At 41.5% G+C, this 23,080-nt stretch overlaps 1 protein-coding gene across 1 annotated transcript in view; it reads left to right on the top strand.

Annotated features, from left to right (window-relative positions):
- KIAA0825 (KIAA0825 ortholog) overlaps nucleotides 1-23,080 on the top strand; it is a 514,789-nt gene that overhangs the window by 105,271 nt on the left and 386,438 nt on the right. Inside the window, exons 5-6 of the mRNA XM_054987566.1 lie at nucleotides 4,065-4,217; nucleotides 11,691-11,779. Coding sequence (XP_054843541.1) covers nucleotides 4,065-4,217; nucleotides 11,691-11,779 — 242 coding nt within the window. The remainder of the gene's footprint in view (nucleotides 1-4,064; nucleotides 4,218-11,690; nucleotides 11,780-23,080) is intronic.

The following is a 23,080-nucleotide window of genomic DNA, read 5'->3' as shown; positions in this document are numbered from 1 at the left end:
CTGGCAGGTTTTCCAAGGATGGTGTAGGGACAGACAGAAGGACCCACTGACAGTTGCAGTTAGTGAGATTCTACAGTTCCTACAGGAAGGACTTAGCAAGGGCTTAAGCACTAGCACCTTAAGATGACAAGTGGCAGCCATTTCGGCAGTTAGAGGGAGTGGGAATGGTAGATCTCTCACCCAATACCCACACATTAAAAGATTTATTAGAGGGACAACATGCTCAATCCACCGCAGGTGCACAGATTTCCTACATGGAATCTTAATTTAGTCTTAAGGGCGCTAACAAAGGAGCCTTTTGAACCCATGGTGATGTGCCCCCTAAAAGAACTGATATTTAAGACCCTGTTCTTAGTGGGAATTACTTCAGCGAGAAGAGTATCTGAGATAAATGCCCTGTCGGTGGATAGGGAGCTCTGCATTTTTCACAATGACAGAGTGGTGTTAAGACCAGACCCTAATTTTATTCCTAAAGTCAATTCCACTTTTCATAGAGGAGCAGAAGTTAATCTACCTTCTTTCTGTTTGAATCCCAAGCACAGGAAAGAGAGGGAGTGGCACTGCCTAAATGTACGCAAAGCTCTAAGTTTCTATATAGACAGAACTCGACAGTTCCGTAAGTCGGAATCCATGTTTGTTTCCTTCAGAAAGTCTTCCCTGGGCAATAGAGTATCCACTTCTACACTTAGCAGATAGATCAGGGGATGTATCTTAGTGGCCTATAAGGCCAGGGGATTGGATCCCCCTGGAGGGATTATAGCCCACTCTCTTAGAGGGGCAGCTACTTCAGCCGTATATAGATCCTTCCCCTCTCTGGAGATGGTATGTAGGGCAGCTGCTTGGAGATCAGTACATTCGTTCACTAGACATTACAAAATAGACAAGATAGCCTCAGCCGAGGCCTCCTTTGGGAGACGAATACTGCAACACACCCTCTGAATCTGGCAGTTGAGTAACCCTCCCTGGGGCACACTGCTTTTGTATGTCCCATTGTAAGGACTGGACCACTCCCTTTGGACCACCGGAGAATGGAAGATTTAAATCCACTTTCTCAGTGGTCCAGGAATGGGACAGTCCTACCCGCCCTTCAGAAGGAGGAGGTGTGCTGCCGTTTCGGTTTTATGGTATAAACAGTATTATAAACAATTGTAACAATATTCAAGGTTTTCTTGTGTAGTTAGAAGAAAAGTAGAAGATGAGGTGATCTGAATAATTCTCATTTTGTCAGTTATGTTGTTATCAAGTTTTGAGTTGTTGACAGGAAAGTGGAGGGAAAGTTATCTGTACAGGGCAAGACAACTCACAGGTACACAAGGCTTGGAAAAGAACTGGTGAGCCGTGGGAGAGCCCCTCCCCTTCCAGGATCATTCGAGTCGACTGACCCTGCACTGGAGAGGAGGAGCTACTTCCCATTGTAGGGACGGTCCCACTCCCAGACCACTGAGAAAGGAAGTTTCACGGTAAGTGGATTCAAATCTTCAATTTTCTCATTCTAACCCACTTTTAATACAGTTGGATAGGACTTCTTTCTCAACAGCTGACAGAATTATTCAAATATCCCTTCTTCAGAGTTAGTGCAAAAGCTGTTCCTTCCTTTATCAATAGTGCACTTAGTGGGCATGCTTTTGTAGTTTAAAGGGCTGGATATTGAGTGTTCGCAGATGCATATGCCTCTTGTAGGTGAGCAGACTTCCTACTTAAAAGGGGGAGGGCTAGACATGATGCTGTACTCCTCCTACCTTTATCTTTAAATAATGTAACTTTTGTGCAGTCTTGCAAGTAGATTAGTGTGATTCCGTCTTGTCTTCTAAAACCTCAGCTGTTATTCATGGGAGTTTAAAGAGCCTCACTATTTACAACAATAAAAAATGTGATAGGTGGCAAGAAATAGGTTACTATGCAGTTTTATATTTTTTCCACTGCAATTTAGAATTTGGATCCTAGATTAGGTTACAATCAGTTTATAAAATAGTATCAGTCTTCTATGTGCATTACTAGTGAACAGTATAAAAAAATCTGAATCCAACCCTATTCAAGAGCTTAGTGTTATCGAACAAACCGGTTCGCATACCAGGGGCAGGTTCATGAAAGTTCGTGGTTCATGAAACTTGACGAACCATGAACCACATGGTTCGGTTTTTTTCTGGTTCGTGCCCATCTCTAGTTAACACTGGAGTGAGGGCAGCTGAGTGATCAGGTAGGTGGAGTTATGAGTCTCAGCAGGAGAGGGAATAGAGTATGGAGTGAGAACTGGAACATATTTTACAGAAGGCCAAGGCAGAATCTAGGAAACGTTGTTGTTGAGGAGGGTCAGTCCAGTACTCCAGTGATGGGACAGGGCAACAGCAGTCTAAAAGGTGGAAGACAGAGAATAAATTGGCAATCTAGTACATTGCCAGATAATAAAGCCCTTTGTAGTTTTCAAATTGCTTTCTTTACAGATAATGGAGATAACAGAGAATGCCAATGTGCCTACCCCATAGTGCTCGATTAAAGTTCCAGTTAAACATGACTGGGAATCAGGTATTGAGGCTTTTACTTTTTGAGGAAACTTTGAATTGCTTATCAGACAGCAATGGTCTTTATACAGTTGTGTGCCATTTTTCCTTTTTATCAGCTGTATGTAGGAAGAACTGCCTCTAGTCAAAATAAAAATGGTACTGATATTTTATTACTCCTAAAATTTATTAGCATGGAATCTCAAAGCAATTAAAGGCATAACTTGAAAAAGTTATTCTAAACAAAAAATGCTACTTTTTAATAATCTAAATATCTTCTTTGGGAAGAGAGTGATTACTATGGTGCTACCACCAAGAAAGCTTTGCTCCTCACATAAATTTCATTAACATGAAGGATAGAAGCCATAACTCTTTCCCCAAGAGCTTAATGGACAATGGCAAGACTAGCTGGAGATATCAAGAATACCAGGCTCAGATAGGACTGTATTTCGAAAAGTAGTAAGAAGCACAGACTTTGTGCCACAAATCTAATATGCGACATAACTAGCAAAGCACAGGTTGTGTGTACTGGCAGTAACCTGTGTACGGACTCAAGCTATTTTTGCAGTTTCTGATCCATTTTCAAGAGCAGTTTCTTGGCTTGTATTGCGGCAGTCATTCTTCAAAATTATTGAAGGTTTTATTTATATAAGGTTATAGAACTTACGTATTTATTGTTTTCTACTCTGACTGGAGGTCTGTATATATAGATTCTCAGACAGAAACCAGATCTATACCTTCTTAGTATTGGCAAGGTTGCTGCATCCTGTGCCTTTCAGCTATACTCTGGAATCAGATTGGCAGGTCACTATCTTCCGCAGTGGATAATAATTGGCATACAGATATTACTGACCAAAAGCACTACTAGCTACAGCTACCGCTTGAGTTTCCAAACATGCTTCCATGTTGTTGACTTCTGCCAGAATAGGCAACCCACAAACTAGATCAAAAAAGTTACCTACTATCATTACTTTATCTGTTTTGATGTACTTGCATCAGTCGATTTATTAGGAATCCAGGTGCAGTTTTAGGATAGAGATCATCACTGAATTCTTATATGATAATTTTAAACAATTAGACTGAATATCTTCTACTTTGTTCTAAATAGGTTCATATAGAGACTTGGATTTTGAACATGATCAGTGAAAAGAGATATCCTTGTTGTTTAACATAGGACTGGTGCCATGAATCTGAAAAATACCCATAGTTTTTGAACTTTGCTGGGTCTTTATATGTACATTATCTGCAAGGACCACTAGCTAGATTTTGGTTCCAAAAGAAAGCCAGGTCTGATTGGAAAGGATTAAAACAAAACTTCATTCTAGTTAAAGGGCATGTATTCCCCAAAACACACTTTCTCCCTTTTTTTACCGGTTATAGAATCAAAAGAGGCAAAACTATTTTAGATAATCTTTCTCCTTTGTGTTCTACATACACTGCAATCCATTTTTTAATAATAATGATGATTTAGGAGTTTGTATATAATTACCACATTTCAATGAGGGCTTGGTCACTTTCATAAGATGTAATGTGTATACATTTTTTTCAAACTTTCTATTTTTTCAGTTTCTGAGGAATATCCTGGAAAAGAGAGAAACTTCAGTTTAACAATAAATCAACTGAGATGCCTCTCCTACCTTGTAAAATTCTTATTGGTGATGGAAGAAAAGGTTGAAGAGCTTGCTTTACCAAGTTTTACCAAGAACAAAAATGTTCAAGGTAATATACATTTTCTACCTCTTTGTTTTCATTCAAAAGAATTACCTTGTAGAATAACTGGAATTGGAAAATGACATATATTTTTTTTAGTCTTGTAATATCAATTTATTTCTGATATATTCCAGTGTTTTTTGAGATTATCCTCCCACCAGTGTTTGTAATTAATTAAATGAACATAAACAGGAACTAGCTAGCTTATCAGACTGTGGAGAAAGTGAATATTTCTTGTTAATTTTGAACCATAGACCTCCAAAACATGCAAATGAGTGCAACAGGAACAAACATGATTGGATCAATTGCCATCACATCAATATTTTTCTCTTTATTTTTCTGTTCAATAGAGCTCCAAATCCTTGCCCCTTCCTAATCCTCATTGCGGCCATTCAAAATGGAATGACAGTTAAAACAACTTGGCTGAAATTATCAGAGTGAGAAGATATAAACTGAAAGTATGTTCTAGAAAGCACTATTCTATATAGGGGACAACAATATTCCAACAGGGGTAACATGAGGAATTTTAAGACAACATAGATGTGTAATAGTACCACCTTGGGAAGCATCACATTTCCATTCAAAGAATTGCAATGTTAATAAAAGACAGCAAAGCAGCTGTGCTATTTTAACAGTGGCTTTGTTTTTTAGAACATGGAGCAAATTTGAGTCTTGAACTCTTGTGAAGAGGTCTTTATTAGTTCTGAATTGATGCCAGGTTAATTACAAACAGGAAAAACTGAGTGTAAAGTTTAATTATTCTTTGCTCAGGATATCATATGGAGCCTTTAGGCTTGATGTAGAGAACATTTGCAAAGTTTCCTCAGAAATAAAGTTCTTTAGGAAGTTCCTCACATTTTGTTTTATTTTTGACAAGGTGGTATCTGACTTTTATCTAAACCAGGAGTTTCTTGGCCATCTTTTTTCCCTAGACCCAGCGATGACAAAGAGCAATGGCTGCATAAATTGGATGTAAGAAGAACACTTAGGGTTTATCTCAGAAAAATCAAAGATTTCAGATCTTCTGAAAGATTGTTTGTACTCTTAGGGGGTCTTAAGAGGGGTCAAATGGCTTCTAAGAGATCCTTAGCGAGGTGGTTAAGGAACTGTATTAGGGAGGCGTATGTAGTTAAGGGTAAAGTGGCTCCCAGGGTTTGTAAAGCTCATTACACTAGGACTATAGCTGCTGCTTGGGCGGAGAGGTCGAAGGCTTCCACATTGGAAATTTGCAAGGTGGCCTCCTGGGCTTCTCTTCATATGTTTTCATAGTATTATCACTTGGATGTAGTCTGTTCTGCAGATTCTGCTTTTGGTAGGAGGTTGCTTGTGAACCAAAAAAAAAAAAAGAACTGTGAAGAAAAGAGAAACGCATAGTTCACACTACTTCTAGCTGCTATCAAGACAAGTTCCTTTGCAGTTTGCACAATGGAAACCTATGAAGGCCAATTTAGGTGGCTGAAAATAGAAGCTACAACTCAAGGAAGTACTGATCATCAGTGCTGTCTGACTGTAATCCCATGGCAGACAATAGCACCAAGGGACACACTGGGAAAAAAGTGAACGTTGCCAGAAAATACATGTAGCAGCCATACTGAAATGATCTGTATTTTTTGTAACTTATTTTGTATGTCCTAGAATTTAATAAATAAATAAATTTATTTGTAAAAAAAATATAGCATCATTTAGAAGAACAATAATATGAAAAATATTTTATCAAACTTTAGCATACCTTTTTTATTCATTTAAATATTTTATTCATATTAAAATGTATGTCTGATTGAGGATTGCACTGATGTGGAATGCTAAGTGTCAAACTGCAAAAAAAACTTAAATAATGTTCACAACAAAATTAATTTTTAATTAAATGCACTCAAATGCTGTTGACTTCCAATACTGTTGACTTTAAAATTGAGACTGGAAGCATCATAAATTCCTACCCCAGTGCAGTTTGAGCATAAAAATAAAAATGTTTTTAAAAATCTACCATGAATTCAGCACCAAAGGTAACATTTTCCCTTTCCAGAAAAGATTTCTGACTTTTTCTAAGAAGTATGTGCCAACTCCTCATCTCTGTTCTTCCAGAATTAACAAAATATTTAAGAAAATAAAAGAACTGTAATTTGGTTTCATCTGGGGATTTGAAAAAATTAACCTTTTCTTTGCTGGTCTTTGACCATTCTTGTAGTTCAATTCTTGTTGATTTACAGTAGAATTAAATTATTGAAATGTTCAGATATACCTAGTACATTCATTATCCCAGGATGTACAGTCCTTTGAAGGAACCTGGAACATTCAGCAGTGCAGAATGATAAAGCAGAATGTCTTATTTAGAATGAAAGAATGCTTGACCAAATTATGTTTTCCTTCTGTTCTTCTGGTGTGCTTTCCCTTTCCTCTGGTGCATCAGAAGTCTCTTGTTGAGATTTTCAGAAATCAAAAACATCTAACACACTTTTCATCTTCCTCTCACCTCCTCCACCCCATTTCCGTGAGAAAGGTGAACTTTAGACAGATCAGATAATGAGCGCCAAGAAAAGCTTTTTCCAGTGGAGCTCTTTGAAACCAATCTGGGCAAACTTGTCAAGGTCTTAGGTTTTCAAGCGTTGCCTCAGGGGACTAGAAAGATTTGCAAAGGTCTTTCCTTCAGACATTAAGAAGAAATGTTTCTTCATATGAATCTCTAGAAAACATTATAAAAGAACAACACAATCAGATTTACAAAGTCATTACCCTAATTGGGCAGCTTTTGAAGCCAAATAAATTCTGGTGAGACGTGTGTTCTAAAGGTAGCTGCAACTGCTTTCCTTAAAAGGTTTATTTTGAAGGAGTAAGGTGATAGGGAGATTTCCATTTACACTCAGAAGGTAGCAGAGCTAGACTTAGTACTCTCATTAGTTTGTTTGAAATGTCTTGATGTGGTGTAACAGCCTTTTGAATTGAGAATTAATATTTAGATTATTAGTGATCATTTATCACTTCTAGTTTGATTTTGAATAAGAAATAGTCAGTAATGTATGTACAAATATGAATGGGTAGAATTGTTATTTCTTACCACTGGACAATGGTATCATTCTGACCTGTATTGTTATCTGAATTTCAAAATACCAATGCAACACTCTATTGTAGAAGAGGAGCTTATACATTGATGGAAAAATGTAAAATTGATACAGGTACCAGTTGGTAGACTGGAGACAAACAAGGATAATAATGCATATATTCATAGGAGTGTAATATGTTTTAATAGTTAATAATGAAGTAAGCGTTTCCCCATTACTATGAATATTAATTTAAAATTGTTATTTTTCATCTCTAGACTATATCGCACTATTCTCAGATGATCAAATCCAGTAATAGAGCCAAAAATTATCTTATGCTAAAATCCTGAACATATAGATCTGGAGGAAATAAACCTTTTGGGAATAAGCTTCCCAATTGACTGCCAGTGGCAGGCAATCTCAACAACAACATTTGATTTATATACCGCCCTTCAGGACAAGTTAACGCCCACTCAGAGCGGTTTACAAAGTATGTCATTATTATCCCCACTCCAAGGCAAGGCACACTAAGGACACGCCAAAAGACCGCTGCTGCAATCCAAAGCTTTATTCACAAATGCTGAGGGTCAAATCAAGAAGATGGGAGCGCCCACACTCTCCGGCTGCTCCCGGCGGGAGATTGGCAACGGGTTTGCCTGGCTAAATTGTCCCGTTTCGCAAGGCTCACAGCTTCATCAAAAGCCGCAAATAAATTCTACAATGAAATATGCAATACATATGTTGGTTACATCACAAACTGAAACAAAACAATGTACATTTTATTTTAAACAGTGTAACAAAATTTCAATAAAGATTGCAACAAAACATTACCTTAGTGTAAAGCGTATTTCTTTTACTGAAAAATAACCTGCTGGACAAGAATCAAGTTTCTTCTTAGTTTTAGTTAAACAGAATTTCCTCTCTTATCAGCAGTTATGTGGGCGGGCAGCAGTTAAGTAGCCTGCCAAACATCCAATTTGTAACTGAAGGAGTCAGATTTAAAGGCAAACCAGACCAATTTTGCATTAGAAAGCTACCCCAGAAATGGGGTGAAATCTATCTCCTGGTTAAGACCATTGGGGGCCATTGTCCTGAGATTAAAAATCCATTTAGCTTCCAACCGAAGAAGTGCTTTTCGATCTATTTACCCACCATTTGGTTTTAGTACCTGAAGGACTGTGTAGACAAATTCCCACTCATTTCTGTGATGCTGAATAAAGTGCTGTGTCAAAGGTGCATCTGTAACAGCCCTTCTAATTTTAGACATATGCTCCTGTACACGGAGCCTCACTGTACGAGTTGTACTGCCAATATATAGGAAGTTACAAGTACACGTGATACCATAAATCACCCCTGGTGTGCTACAAGTAGAGAAGTCCCGCGTTTGCAACTTCTCTTTGGTCACGGGATGTAAGAATGTATCTACATTAGCAGCCATGGGACAGATATTACAATGGCCGCAAGAAAAGTGGCCCAAAGGCTTGTTTGCCACCACAGGGGTACGTGTTTTTCCAAAGTCAGAATGTACTATCATATCTTTAATGGTTTTTGTTCTGCGGAAACCAACCAAAGGAGGTAAGAAACAACCTGAAATGTTCTGTATTACATGCCAGTTTTTTCTAACAATCCTAGCAATCATCAGTGCTAAGGGCGAGAAGTCAATAGACCAAGCAATTCTGTTTGAAGTTTTCTCAGCGGAATGTGCTAGTAGGGCACTTCTAGGCGTCCTGTTAACACGCTGTCTAGCCTTTGTCACTATGTTAATTGGATAGCCCCTTGTAATAAAGGCTTCCTGAATTCTCTTCGCCTCTGTGTGATCATCTTTAACATCAGTGGAATTACATTTAACCCGTAAAAACTGAGTGAATGGGATGCTCCAGATTAAGTTTATATTGTGATGGGATGTATAGTGAAGGTAAGCCCATCTGTCGGTCGGTTTCCTGAAAAGTTTCACGCCAAGTGTATTTGGTGTCCTCTTGTATATAATTACATCTAAGAAATTGATCTGATGTTGATGGGATGCCACACGAACTTAATATTAGGGTTTACCGTGTTCATCCAGTTCCCCAGAGCAACTAAATGTATACTGCTCTTCAGGATCATGGCCACATCATCTAAGTATCTTTTGTAATAGATGATTTCCTCAAAAAAGGGGTTGACCATGGAGTTTAAGTAAAATGATTTTTCCAAATATGCCCATAAACAGTACAGCAATGCTAGGTGCTGCCGGGCACCCCGTTGCAACTCCCTTGCACTGATAGTAAAATTGATCCAGGAATCTGAAGTAATTTTTCTCAATTATGATATCCACTAGCTGTAGTAGGAAGTGGGTGGGGGGAATGTCGTGATCTTGACAGGAGTGCTTTCTCCACTACTGCTCTTGCACCTTCATGGGGAATCGAGGTGTAGAGAGACTCCACATCCATAGTAACTAAAGATGCCCCCTCTGGAATGTGTAGTTGTTCAATAGACCTGATCAGTTCCGTTGTATCTTTTAGATAAGTGTCAGTGCTACGTGCTATGGGTTGTAATATGTAATCAACATAAAAGGCTAAAGGCTCTAAGACTGAGTTAGACCCACTGACAATGGGACAGCTAGGGGGAGGGAACTTGTTCTTATGGATTTGGGGTAAAACATAAAAGACTAGTGTGCGTGGAGAATCATTAACCAGATCTCTGTGGAGGGCATCTGACACATCCCCCGACAGTAAAGCCTCATCTAAGACTATCTTGATAAGCCTTTGAATATCAGGAAGGGGATCCTGCCTGATTGGCAAATAATGTTGAGTGTTACCTAATTGAAGTTCTATTTCCTTAACATAGTCTGACGTGTTTAACACAACCACTCCGCCGCCCTTGTCGGTGGGCTTTAAAGTAACAGAATCATCCTTATCTAGATCCCTAAGTGCTTGGTGTTCGGCTCTTGTTAGATTTTGCCAGACCTTTTGTGGTCTGGACTCCAAACGTTCTATATCCAGTAACACCAAGCGTTCGAATGTTTCAATGAAAGTGTCATTTATTCTTGGTACAAAAGTAGAACGGTGTTTAATGCCTCCTACCCGGATAGATGTTTCCTGTGCTCCAGAAAACTTCCTCAAATTCTTGTCCAGCAGGTTATTTTTCAGTAAAAGAAATACGCTTTACACTAAGGTAATGTTTTGTTGCAATCTTTATTGAAATTTTGTTACACTGTTTAAAATAAAATGTACATTGTTTTCTTTCAGTTTGTGATGTAACCAACATATGTATTGTATATTTCATTGTAGAATTTATTTGCAGCTTTTGATGAAGCTGTGAGCCTTGCGAAACGGGACAATTTAGCCAGGCAAACCCGTTGCCAATCTCCCACCGGGAGCAGCCGGAGAGTGTGGGCGCTCCCCTGTCTTCTTGATTTGACCCTCAGCATTTGTGAATAAAGCTTTGGATTGCAGCAGCGGTCTTTTGGCGTGTCCCTTAGTGTGCCTTGCCTTGGAGTTTGGGACCATTCCCCCTGTCCTTTTGCCATTATTATCCCCACAACAACAAACACCCTGTGAGGTGGGTGGGGCTGAGAGAGCTCCTAGAAGCTGTGACTGACCCAAGGTAACACAGCTGGCTTCAAGTGGAGGAGCAGGGAATCAAACCCGGTTCTCCAGATTAGAGTCCCGTGCTCTTAACCACTACACCAAGCTGGCTCTCACACCAAGCTGGCTCTCCTGAAGGTTTGTCCAGTTGCCCACCAATTGCTGGTGATCAGCAGGAGAGCACCTGCCACTGGCAGGCAACCCAAGAAAGCACACACTGGGCACACTCCCAGTGAGGCACAATGTCATCACGTCTCAAAGTGACATTGCGCCAGCTGTGGGCATGGTCCCACACTTCACTGGGACCAATTTTGAAAATGACATCAGCAAATGTTCACAAGATATGAGGTAAGTGCCAGGTCCTCCTCCCTCCCACCAGGAGGGTTTAGGAACCTGGCAACCTCTTTGAGAAGCAGCAATAGAATAGGTCACACGTGGGGCGAAATGCCACAGGTGGTGTTAGAGGTGGGATTCAAATCCCAAAGGGAAGGTGGTCTCAAGGTATAAACCTAGGTAAAGTAGAGAACATCTGAAACTCTGTGTGAATGGAAATATAAGGAATGTTGATTGTGACCAGAGTCCTCCACAGGTAAAAGTTGAAGGTAACATAAGGAAGAGCTGAATTAAAGATCCAAAGCAAGGTTTAGAAAACAAGTAAAAATATTACAATTTATATGTACTGTTGTTAAGTAAAATGCAAAATGCAATGTGGAGCTTGTAAAAACAATTTTTGTTTGTTACCTGAATTTTACTTTCCTTCCTAACTTTCTGCTATAATTTTCTGAATATCTTTGTAGCAGATCCTGATATAGCAGAAAGTGTTGCAGGCTAGCAACTTTCTTCAAAATTAATCTTAATTTGATCCCATTTGTCATACTGTGCAGGAGTTATGAAGAAAGCTGATGGAGATCTTTTAATAGGGGAGAGTAAAGCAAATGGAGCCAGTGTGCTTCTCGAACTTCAGGTAAAAGAGGTGAGTGGAAAAACAGTCTGTGATCTTTGAAGTCTTGTTTCTGAACCCTCAGTAAGCACAAATTAAAATATTAATTACCATTTTTTACACTCAGCTAATTTCAGCAGTATTATTAATTTAATTCTGCGAAGGCTGCAGTTGGGAAGAAAAATATATGGAACGGTTTTATGTGAATATAAAAGAGGTTGTTTAAACATCATTTCATCTTCAGTCCTCTGTACAGTACCACATGGGATTTCGCATGCAGAGGCCTGCCGATTTCTGAGGTTTTTTAAGTCAGCTACCTCCACTGGTCACCCCAGTCCTCCTCTGCACCTGCTTGGCCACTTTCCTGCCAAAATGGCCCCTTGGAGGGCGGGGCACCCCCTGCTACCCTTAGTTCCTCTTTTGCCACCGTGGAGAGAGGTTCTTTCTCGTCGTTGGGAGCTAAGTAGTACTGCCATTTCTTCTTCTACTGTGAACTTGAAAATGTCAGAGAAAGCCCTCTTTAAGCGTTGTGTGACATGCAACACTAAAATGACAAAACCGATGGGCACTCCCTCTCCTTGATGTGCCTTGGAGAAGAACACAGTATGCAGACTTGCAAACACTGCCAGGGCTTCACTACAAAAGCCCATGGAGAAAGAGCCAGTTGACTTAAAGTGGCGCGAGAGAAAGCCCTGACAGTGGTGAGACCCGCACCTAAGACAAAGATATCAGCATAGGCTGATGATGTCGTTCAGTTGGATCCAAAATCACCCACAACGCTGAGGCCACCTTTGGTTCCAAGATACAGCCTATCAGGGTTGAAAACACCACAGAGCCAAGCACCATCGACCTCACCTGAAGTGTCCAGGCACGTGGAATTGGCTTGGAGCCGACCATCGGCCTCGGAACAGGGATCCTTGACTCTATCAGAGCTGACAGAGTTAGACGCCCGAAGTCTAAGGAGTCCGTTATAACACCGGTTCTGACAACAGAACACTTGGATCCAACTGGCAAGGAGACATCTGGGGATGAACTGCCCAGAAAACGGACTATGAAGACTAAACACCTTTCCAAAGATTCTTCCAGTCTGGAGGAGATAATTCTTTAACGTCTTCCTACACCCTCACCACGTTCTAGGTCTCCTTTGTTACATTCTAGGTCAAGGTCAGCTCTCTCCTCCAAGGATGAAGGAGAACTTCCTCGTAGGAAGCATCCATCTCAACGGTCTTCACGAAGGGAGCGTTACTACCATAAAGCTGATGAGTGGCATCTCACTGATCTACCATGTTACGAGACTGATTTGGGTAAAAACTATTACATGATGTCTTGTCCAGAGAGCCATCACCAACAGCTGTGAGGAGGCATCATTCGTTCTTTAGTTCATGAATGGCATTCCAGTTGTCGGAATCAGAGTACCAGGAGAGATGTAGCCCTACTTCGCCATCAGAGCCTCCACCAGAAGAGACAGTGGGGGAATCCGGGGAGGTATCACCCATGGATGATTTTCACTTATACACCGAGCAATTGATTTGGATGGCCAGAGTGCTCAAAATAGATATGTCTTCGGCTGATCCAAAACCGAAGGACAAAATACTGTAACACTTATATTGTAGCTCTATCTCCAGTGTGTCATTTCCAGTAATTGAAGGATTTGTGGATATGATGAATACTCTTTTTCAGAAACCAGCATCAGCCACAGCTACTACTAAAAAAACAGAGAGTCTCTATAAAACAAAAGATGATTCACGCCCTTACCTGTCAATCCATCCACCGCCATCTTTGTTGGTTACGGAGGAACTACAATCAAAGCAATGACAGGGCTCTTATTCAACTGTGCTGTAATGTCTCTTTAAGTGAAACAGTTTCTCCAGCACAGCTGAAAAGTATTTAGAGTTTTAGTGTTTTCTAGTCTCTCAGTTGTAGGCATTCTTGGAGTTTGGGAGTGGTAGTTTGTTTTGGAACCTTTTTGTATGATGCCAGTAAACTTACTTACCTAATACGTGGGACGTCTGAGTGATTTCATGAGTATCTTGTGTGATCTTAGCTGATACAATGGCATCACATGGTGTCAGAAGTGACGGACATGGATTTTTTTCGATCTCCACTTGTGTTGCAAGGTAACCTGGCTGAAAAGTAGAAACGTTGGGACCAAACTTTTCATCTGTATTTTACAGCAGCTGGTGTTGATAATGTTTCTAAAAAGTGGCAAGTGGCTATTTTGCTGAATTGTGTGGGAGAAAAGGCCCTATCAGTGTATATTACGTCTGTTTTTCCCAATGGGGAGCCAAAAGATACTGAAGAAGTTCTTGAACTGTTCAAGAAATATTGCACTCCTCGGAAGAATGTGACATTTGAACGTTACTCTTTTTGGAATCATTTATGGCGACATGGTGATACTATTGAACGGTTTGTGACCGAGCTTAAACTCAAAGCTAACAGCAGTGAATTTGGGTCTATAACTAATGATGTCGTCAGAGATAAAACTGTGTTTAGTGCAATGGACAAGTTAAAGGAAATACTTTTAAAGGAACCTGACCTTACTCTTGAGAAAGCAGTTGAGATATGTCAGCTAACCAAAGTAAAAGCAAATCAGCTGCAAACAATGGCAACTTTTTCTAAACAGTTGTATAAAGCGCCTGTGAAAGATAAGGATTGTGGGGAGTTTCCAGTCCAGGTGCTTGGGAAGGGGAGGTAACATTCTGAAGGCAGACATAACTTTGCTAAGATAAAAAATGTTTTCACTGCAGTATTGTACATAAGCCTCAAAAATATCCAGCGTTTGGAAAGTTTTGTTATAGTTGTGGAAAGAAAAATCACTATGCCAAATTGTGCAAGGCAACTTTGATAAGTTGTAGCATAAGCCAATAAAGACATCAAGTTCATGATTTGGATTCACTTAGTCTGTTTATAGGAGTGTTGTCTCACAATGAGGCTGTTTCTGCTGTAACTTAAGCCTCTGGGTGGGTATGTTGATATAACTTTAAGAGGGCTCTCAGTGAAGTTCAAACTGGATACCAGGGCTAAAGCAAATGTTTTGCCACTTGGAATGTTTAATGCTTTGCCAGGCCAGAAAGCATTAACAAGAAGTGATACCACGCTTGTAGCTTATGGTGGAGCACGAATAAAGCTTTGGGGACTATTGTCCTTGATGTGTGCACGTCAAAGAGAAAATCCAGACTTATGTTTTTTGTAACAGATATGTCAACTCTTCGTTGTTGGGCAGGGTAGCCTGTGAGACCTTGGATTTGGTCTGTCAGGTTCATGTTATATGTCCAGTTGAATTATTGTCAAAGGAACAATTGTTTGCAATGTACTCTGATGTTTTTGAAGGTCTTGGGGAATTTGAAAGTTCTTATCATATACATGTTGATTCATCAGGTCCCCCAGTTATTCATGGTTGTAGGAAGGTACCTCTTGCAGTAATGGATAGATTAAAAGAGACCTTATGTCAGATGGAAAGTGCAGGATTGATATCTAAAGTTGTGGGACCTACAAACTGGGTAAACAGTTTAGTTATCACTGAAAAAAAGAATGGGAAGTTAGGTATATGTCTTGATCCCTGTGATTTAAATAAAGCAGTGCGTAGGCAGCATTATACCATTCCTACAATAGATGATGTGTTGAGTAGATTAGCTGGAATGAATTTTTTTAATGTGGATGAGGAAGATGGGTATTGGCAAGTGAAGTTAGATGAAGCTTCATCACATTTGTGTACATTTAATACAGCTTGGAGAAGGTATTGTTTTCATCAGCTACCGTTTGGACTTAAACCTTCCAATGAAGTATTTCAACAGAAAAATGAGGATGCCTTTGGACACATAAAAGGAGCGTATATGATAGCTGATGATATGATTATAGCCACAAAAACTTCAGAGGAGCATGATCAGATTTTGCATTAGGTTATGGAAATGGCAAGGGCTAAGAGTATCAAATTTAACAAAGATAAGATTCAACTTAAGGTTGGCTTTGTGAAGTATATGGGACATATAGTGACTGAAACCAGATGTGAAACCAGGTGTGAAACCAGATGATGATAAGGTAAAGGTTATTCGAGAAATACCACCTCCTCCGGATAGACAAGGTGTTCTTAGATTCTTCGGTTTGGTGCAATATCTTTCAAAGTATATTCCACGGGAGGCAAAATTTACTGCACCATCAAGAAATGTATTGAAGAAGAATGTGTTATTTTAATGAATGCTGGAACATCAGAAGGCATTTGAAATGATTAAACAGTTGTTGTGTCAGGCACCTGTTCTTCAATATTTTGATATGACAAAGGCAGTAGTTGTGCAGGTAGTTACATCAAAGGATGGTCTAGGAGCATGGTTGCTTCAAGATAATAAGCCAGTGTCCTACGCCTCAAGGTCACTTACTTCATCAGAACAAAATTATGCTCAAAGAGAGAAGGAATTATTGGCTGTATTGTATGCAATGAGAACATGCCATCAGTATGTGTTTGGCAAGGTTATTTTAGTTCAAACCGATCATAAACCATTGGAAATAATTTTTTAAAAACCAATTGGTGGCGCTTCTGCTCACTTGCAACATATGCTTTTACAGCTTCAGAGATGTCAACTTGATATTGTGTATACCACAGGGAAGTATATGTATCATGCTGATACATTATCACAGGCTATTGTGGATCCTCCTGTAAGTGATAAAGAATCAGTAGGAGAGAGAGAGTAGTGCATGAAGTGAATGCCATAGCTATGCATTCAGAGGGAATAACCACTGTACAAGAGGCCACAAGTCAAGATTGCCAACTTCAAGTGGTAGTAACCCTTATAAGGCAAGGATGGCCACAATATTTGAGAGATGTTCCACCTAATGTTCCATTCTGGTCAGTGAAGGATTCATTACGTTGTGAGGATGGTATTCTTTATGTGGATGAAAGGATAGTTATTCCTTTGTCGCAAAGGCGAAATATGTTGTTCCAGCTTCATGAGTTGCATCAGGGTATGCAGAGAACTAAAGCTAGAGCACGAGCATTAATGCATTGGCTCGGTATGGGTAATGACATTGAAACAATTATTAGAAATTACTCTGTGTGTGCATGTTTAACACCAAAAGAAATCAAAAGGAACCACTTATATCACAAGAGATTCCTGAATTGCCATGGGGAAAAGTGGGCATAGATATTTTTGAATATTGTTTCCCCCCATTCCTTCTTGTGATAGATTATTTTTCAAAATATACAGAAGTGTTGAGTTTGCCTGATAAAACTGGGAGAACTGTGATAGTTAAACTTAAAGCTGTGTTTGTTCGCCATGGCATTCCTAAGATGGTTGTGAGCGATAATATGCCTTTTACGAGTACAGAATTTCAGCAATTTGCTCAGAATTGGGGATTTGAACAATGCTTTAGTAGCCCAGGGTACCCATAATCCAATGGAATGGTAGAAAGAGAAATTCATTCCATAAAACAGCTTATTAAAAAGGAGGAAGAATCACAAAGGGACCCTTATTTGGCATTGTTAGAATATTGTAATACACCTGTTACTGGAATGGTGTATTTGCCAGCTCAGATACTGATGGATAGAATGTTAAGAAGTAAATTGCCAGTAACTACTGGTTTATTACATCCCAAAATACCTATTGGGGTGCAAGAAGGTCTTCAGAAGGGTCAAGATAGGCAAAAATATTTTTATAAGACAGCAAAATCTGTCAAACCGCTACAACAAGGAGATTCAGTGTGAATAGAATCTAATGATGGCCGGTTCCCTGCAACTGTAACGGAGAAATGTGACCAGCCCTGGACAAATCGACTGGACTCCAGGTGGTTGTACTTATCGGCGAAACAGATGCATGATAAGGTGTCAACATAGAGGGTCTGGAAATAATGATTTCATAGGCTTACAAGATATAGAGCCTGATAGACAATGTGTTGAGCCTAATGATATGTCTAGTGGGGTTATGGAAGATGTTAAACAGGATGTAAATGTACCTTGTGATACACGTGTTTTACAGGCGGAAGAAAGGTGTCCCAAATGTGTAACATCTGGTAGACTTGTGTTTTCACTAGAAAGATATATGCCATGAATTGTATTGTTATACATGTTTTTAATTATGTTTTTATCTGATTTTATGTATTTTTGTATTCTTTTTTTTTGTGCTGTAATGTCTCTTTAAGTGAAAGTTTCCTTAGCACAGCTGAAAGGTATTTAGGGTTTTAGTGTTTTCCTGTCTCTCAGTTGTTGGCATTCTCGGAGTTTGGGGGTGGTAGTTTGTTTTGGAACCTTTTTGTATGATGCCAATAAACTAACTTATCTACTGTGTCGGACATCTGAGTGACTTCATGAGTATATTGTGTGATCTCAGGTGATACAACGACATCACACCGTTAGATAAAGAAGGAAAAAAGCTTGATGTTTTAGGAAAGAAAGTGTACTCATCTTCAGCTCTGAATGTTAAGATCGCTCACTGTACCGTGATGATGGATGCCTACCAGTTGTGCCTGTGGAACAAGGTGTCAGCCTTTTTTTGAGAAACTACCTGAAGAACAAAGGCCCTTAATAAAAGTGCTTCAAGAAGAAGATGTGCATTTGGCAAGACATCAGATTAATGCAGGCCGGAATGTGGCTGACACCTCAGTAAGAACAATGGTTTTGGCCATAGTCTTAAGAAGGCATGCATGGTTACAGGCGACAGCTTTGCCAACAGAGACATGAAATAAAGTAGAAGCCCTTCCTTTCGAAGGAAATACACTTTTTTCTGAGAAGACAGACAAGTATCTGTCACAGAAGTGCAAAGATAGGTTGACAACCCGCTCTTATGGTGTTCTCCCTTCTACCCAACAAGGCGGACGGACCCAATACCGACAACAGAGCCAGTTTAAAGGAAGGCCGTACCGCTATCAACCTTATCAAGGATACTTGTATCCTAGCCAACATCAGTTCATCTACGATCTTCCTGTGCAGTCCCACATGGGACTGCGCACGCGCAGGCCTGCCGATACCAGAGATTTTTCATAGCTCAAAGCCACTAGGGGGCGCTCCCGCCTCCAAGCGTGCATGCGCAGCTGCTTTCCCGCCGAAACGGCTCCTAAGAGGTGGAGCGCCCCTCACATACCCTCAGTTTCTCTTTCGCCGCCGATCGTTGAGGTTCATAGCTCTTCCTTCGTACGCGATGTTGGAGACGGCCTTGTTCAAGCGGTGTGAGACCTGTAATCGCAAGATGACAAGGTCGGATGGTCATTCCATTTGTTTATATTGCCTTGGAGAAACGCACAACACTCAGGCGTGCAAGCATTGCCGCGCGTTTACCTCCAAGGCCAGGGCGGAGTGAGCGGATCGCCTGCATGCCTCCCTCTGGCAGCGCGCGATGTCTGTTGAAGATCCTCCACCAAAATCTTCTGCTCCGTCTGCACCCTCTCGGCCTCCTCCGGAGGCGTCGGGTTCCAAGACTCCTCGCTCCCAACCGTCTCCAAGTCGATCGGAGTCGAGATCCGGGAGGATCACCCCGGTTCGGAGTTCGTTGGAGCCGACCGCTTCGGTTCCGAGACCTTCTCGGAGTCGACCTCCTTCGACCTCTTCGACTGCCCAGGCTTCACCTGTCCAAGGAGCCCGTAGAAGTACAACTCCCTCGGTTCCGAGGACCACCCCACCGGCTCCTCCAGCCCCTTCGGATCCGACGACTTTGGATCTGGCTGTGAAGTCAAAGGTGGGAATCGTTCCTGAAAAGAAAAAGAAAAAACATAAGCACTCCAGCAAGCACGACAAGGCAGTTTTAGAGAGCCTGATTACTGCTCCCCCGTCGGTTCCGATCGACTCCGCTACTGCCCCTGAGGAACAGCGTGCAGAATCAACTGACCGTCCGTCATCTAAGACCCCTCCAGTACGAGGGATTCAGGAGGAAGATGTCACACTACTCGAGAAACCTCCTACGCCATCTGGTCGGCCTCGATCAGCTTCCTACAAATCAGGCTCGGTTCATTCGGTTAGGAGTCTACGGAGTCAGTCTGCACGTCGATCTTACTGTCGGAGCACACCTCGTTCCTACCGGAGCCGATCCAGAGATATTCGGCATCGGGATGAGCCAGTTACCCGTTATTTTAGCAGAGAAGGCTCGTACTATTCTGGCCGACATTATAGAGGTGCTTCACTGTCCCCCTCGTTTAGAGTCTGTTCCGACACTGGATATGACCCGTCCCATCACCCATCAGAGGTGGTATCTCCTCGGATCCATGCCCGATACAGCGATTCTCCATTATCGGATTCACCTGAATGGGAGATTGGGCCATCGGAGGAGGCTTCACCCACCGATGATTTTCGGGCCTATTACGAGCTGCTCCAGAGAATGGCTAAAGCCTTGGACCTTGAAGTAACTTCCACTGAGTCCAAATTCACCGATAAAATACTACAATATATTTATTCGGGATCGACGCCCTTGATTGCCTTTCCTCTTATCGAGGGTTTCGCTGACCTGTGGAAGAAGCTGCAATCTAGACCTGCGTCTGCTACAGCCACCAATCGGAAAGTGGAGAGCCTTTACAGAACCAAGGACGATGCTCACCCATTCTTTGCGGTTCATCCTCCTCTGTCCTCACTTGTAACTGAGGAGATGCAAGGCTCTATGTCAGCTCTGGCTGATAAAGATAGCAGAAGGCTCGACGCCATGGGCAGGAAGCTGTACACTTCAGCTACGTTTGGCATCAAGGTTGCGAATTACGCAGCGATGATGGCGGCCTACCAACTTTTCTTATGGAAGAAGGTGGCGTCTTTTCTTCCAAGGATTCCCGAGGAACAGCGCACTCCGCTTCGGGTTATACAGGAGGAGGCTGTCCGTTTATCCAGACACCAGATTAATGCTGGTAGGAGTATGGCTGACACTTCCGCCAGGTCACTTCTTTCATCTGTGGTGTTGCGCAGGTATGCCTGGCTTCGCACGACTGCCCTTCCTGCGGAGACGAGGAACCGGGTGGAGGACTTACCTTTTGAGGGCACCACCCTGTTCTTGGAAAAGACTGACGGATTCCTTTCAAAAAAGAGAACTGATCGCCTGACTGCCCGTTCATATGGGGTTCTGCACCGAAACCCGCAGCAGCCTTCTCGCCCATACTATCGCTCCTTCCAGCGTGGTAGACAACACTGTTACCAGCCCTATCAAGGGTATGCTTACTAGCCTCACAGGAGCTATCAAAGCCCGCAATCTGCTTTTCCTAGACGGATAATAAAATAAAGGGGGGGGGAATCCCGCGAGGGGTTGAAACGAGCAATGCTCCAAGATAACAAAGCTTATGAAATTAACTCACATGGAATGATTTTTTTCAATGCTCCAAAAATTTTTTAAAGTAAGCAAAATAAACTTACAATAGGCAACGCCTTACAGCATATTCTTCATAGGGGAATACAAACGCAAGTATCAATAGGCGACGCCTCACAGCATACAGGCTAAATGGTTTAGCACCGTTATAACAAACAGGCAACCCTATTATGCAGTATGTAATACAGGATAACTATATACAATTGTAATCCATATAAACTACGTGACAGTCCATTGAGTGACAATAATAACGCGTTGGAGAGAGGAGGGGGGCTAGGCCACCCTAGCGTCGTTGAACATCTAGACACGCCCAATCTGGGGCCGGCTGAAGCACAGATTTCGTCCCACGCCTCGTCAGGAGCGTGTGCGTTGTGTTGTCTTGTCCTCCACGTTCGCGACTGTGTAGTTCCTGCATCTACAAAATAGATACACCTTGACAAAAACAAACTGAATAGACTGCTCCATAGTGGGTACCCATACAAATTTTATAACACTAACCTGTTCACTCAAACAGTATTCGTAGCCTGCATATTTTCCCCGTGCTAATAGCAACCGGCGGCAGTGAATTCCTTAGCGCGCCGTGGGTTGATTGGGACGCTCATTTTTAAAGCAAAATCAGCTACCAACATTTCTTAAAGGATACTTCTTAAAAGGGCAATGCCCCCACCGGGGAATCTAGAACTATAGGAACCAATTCACTATTTAACCCCTGTGGCTTTACAGATTTTAGTCTCAAAGTCCAGTGAGCTTCTCTCCACACAAAAGCGCAATCTTAAAAGGGCAATGCCCCCACCGGAGAATCTGAAACTATAAGAAACAATTTAAAGCCAATTCACTATTTAAGCCCTGTGGCTTTACAGATTTTAATCTCAAAATCCAATAGGCTTCTTTACGCAAAAGCGCAGTCTGGTTAAAACTTCCCCTTGGCATCACTTCTAGTATCAAGACCTGAAACACACTCTCATGCTCATTCTCCATATAATGTTGCACCAAAGGCGCTTCTGCCACCTTATTGCGAATACGAGAGAGGTGTTCTAAAATCCGGATTTTCAGCGGTCTGGAAGTACAGCCCACGTAACCTCATTCATAATGTAAGTCATTTCCCAGCGTGCCATGAAGAGATTGGCGATGCTCGGCGCAGCCGAGCACCCCATGGCCACACCCCGTTGTTGAAAATAAAATTGATCCTGGAATTTGAAATAGTTTTTCTCTAGCATCAGATCTAACAGTTGCAGCAAAAGCGGTATCGGTAAGGGAGAACCAACCCCCATATTCTGCCTAAGTGATTCCTCAACAACTTGCCTGGCGGCCTCGTGGGGAATAATCGTATAGAGGGAGTTCACATCCATTGTTAAGAACCAAACGTCCTGTTCCAATGGAAGGTCCTCCACCTGGCTAATAAAATCCTTCGTATCCCGCAATAGATAGTCTATCCTAGTCACAGCTGGTTGAAGAACCGAATCTAAAAGTATAGCTAAAGGTTCTAAAACAGAACCACAGCCTGCCACATTCGGTCTGCCTGGAGGGGGGAAAGCTTGTTTATGCACCTTCGGCAATATATAAAATAATGGAACCCTAGGAGATTTCTCCTGTAAGGCGTGATAAAGATTATCTTCAATTTCCCCCATCTCCCTCGCCTCATCCAATACTAACTTAATAAGGCTTTGGATATGGCTCGTCGGATCTGATGGAATCTTTAAATAGCTGGCGGAATCTTGTAGTTGTCTGAGAACCTCCTGAATGTACAATCCCTTGTCCATAATGACCACCCCACCCCCTTTATCAGTCGGTTTAATCACCAAAGAGGAATCTGAACGCAGATCCTTTATGGCCTGTCTCTCCTCGATTGCATTTATCCTCTACCGCGGTAATGTCCCTCAAAACCATAAATTCAAATGTATCTATGCGGTGGTCACTAACAGGGGGAACAAAAGTCGATGTGCCTTTAAGGCGACAGGGCAGCAGGGAGGGGACGTCATGCCCCGCAAGCGGCTGTGTGGCAAAAAACAATTTGAGCTTAATGAGGCGTACCAATTTGTAAATATCTACACGTGTTTGTAGGGGTCTGTAATGG

Source organism: Eublepharis macularius, chromosome 8 (assembly GCF_028583425.1).
Source record: "Eublepharis macularius isolate TG4126 chromosome 8, MPM_Emac_v1.0, whole genome shotgun sequence".
Lineage (NCBI taxonomy): Eukaryota > Metazoa > Chordata > Lepidosauria > Squamata > Eublepharidae > Eublepharis > Eublepharis macularius.
The sequence above is the reverse complement of the archived record's forward strand: the minus strand, read 5'-3'. Positions and strand labels throughout refer to the sequence as shown.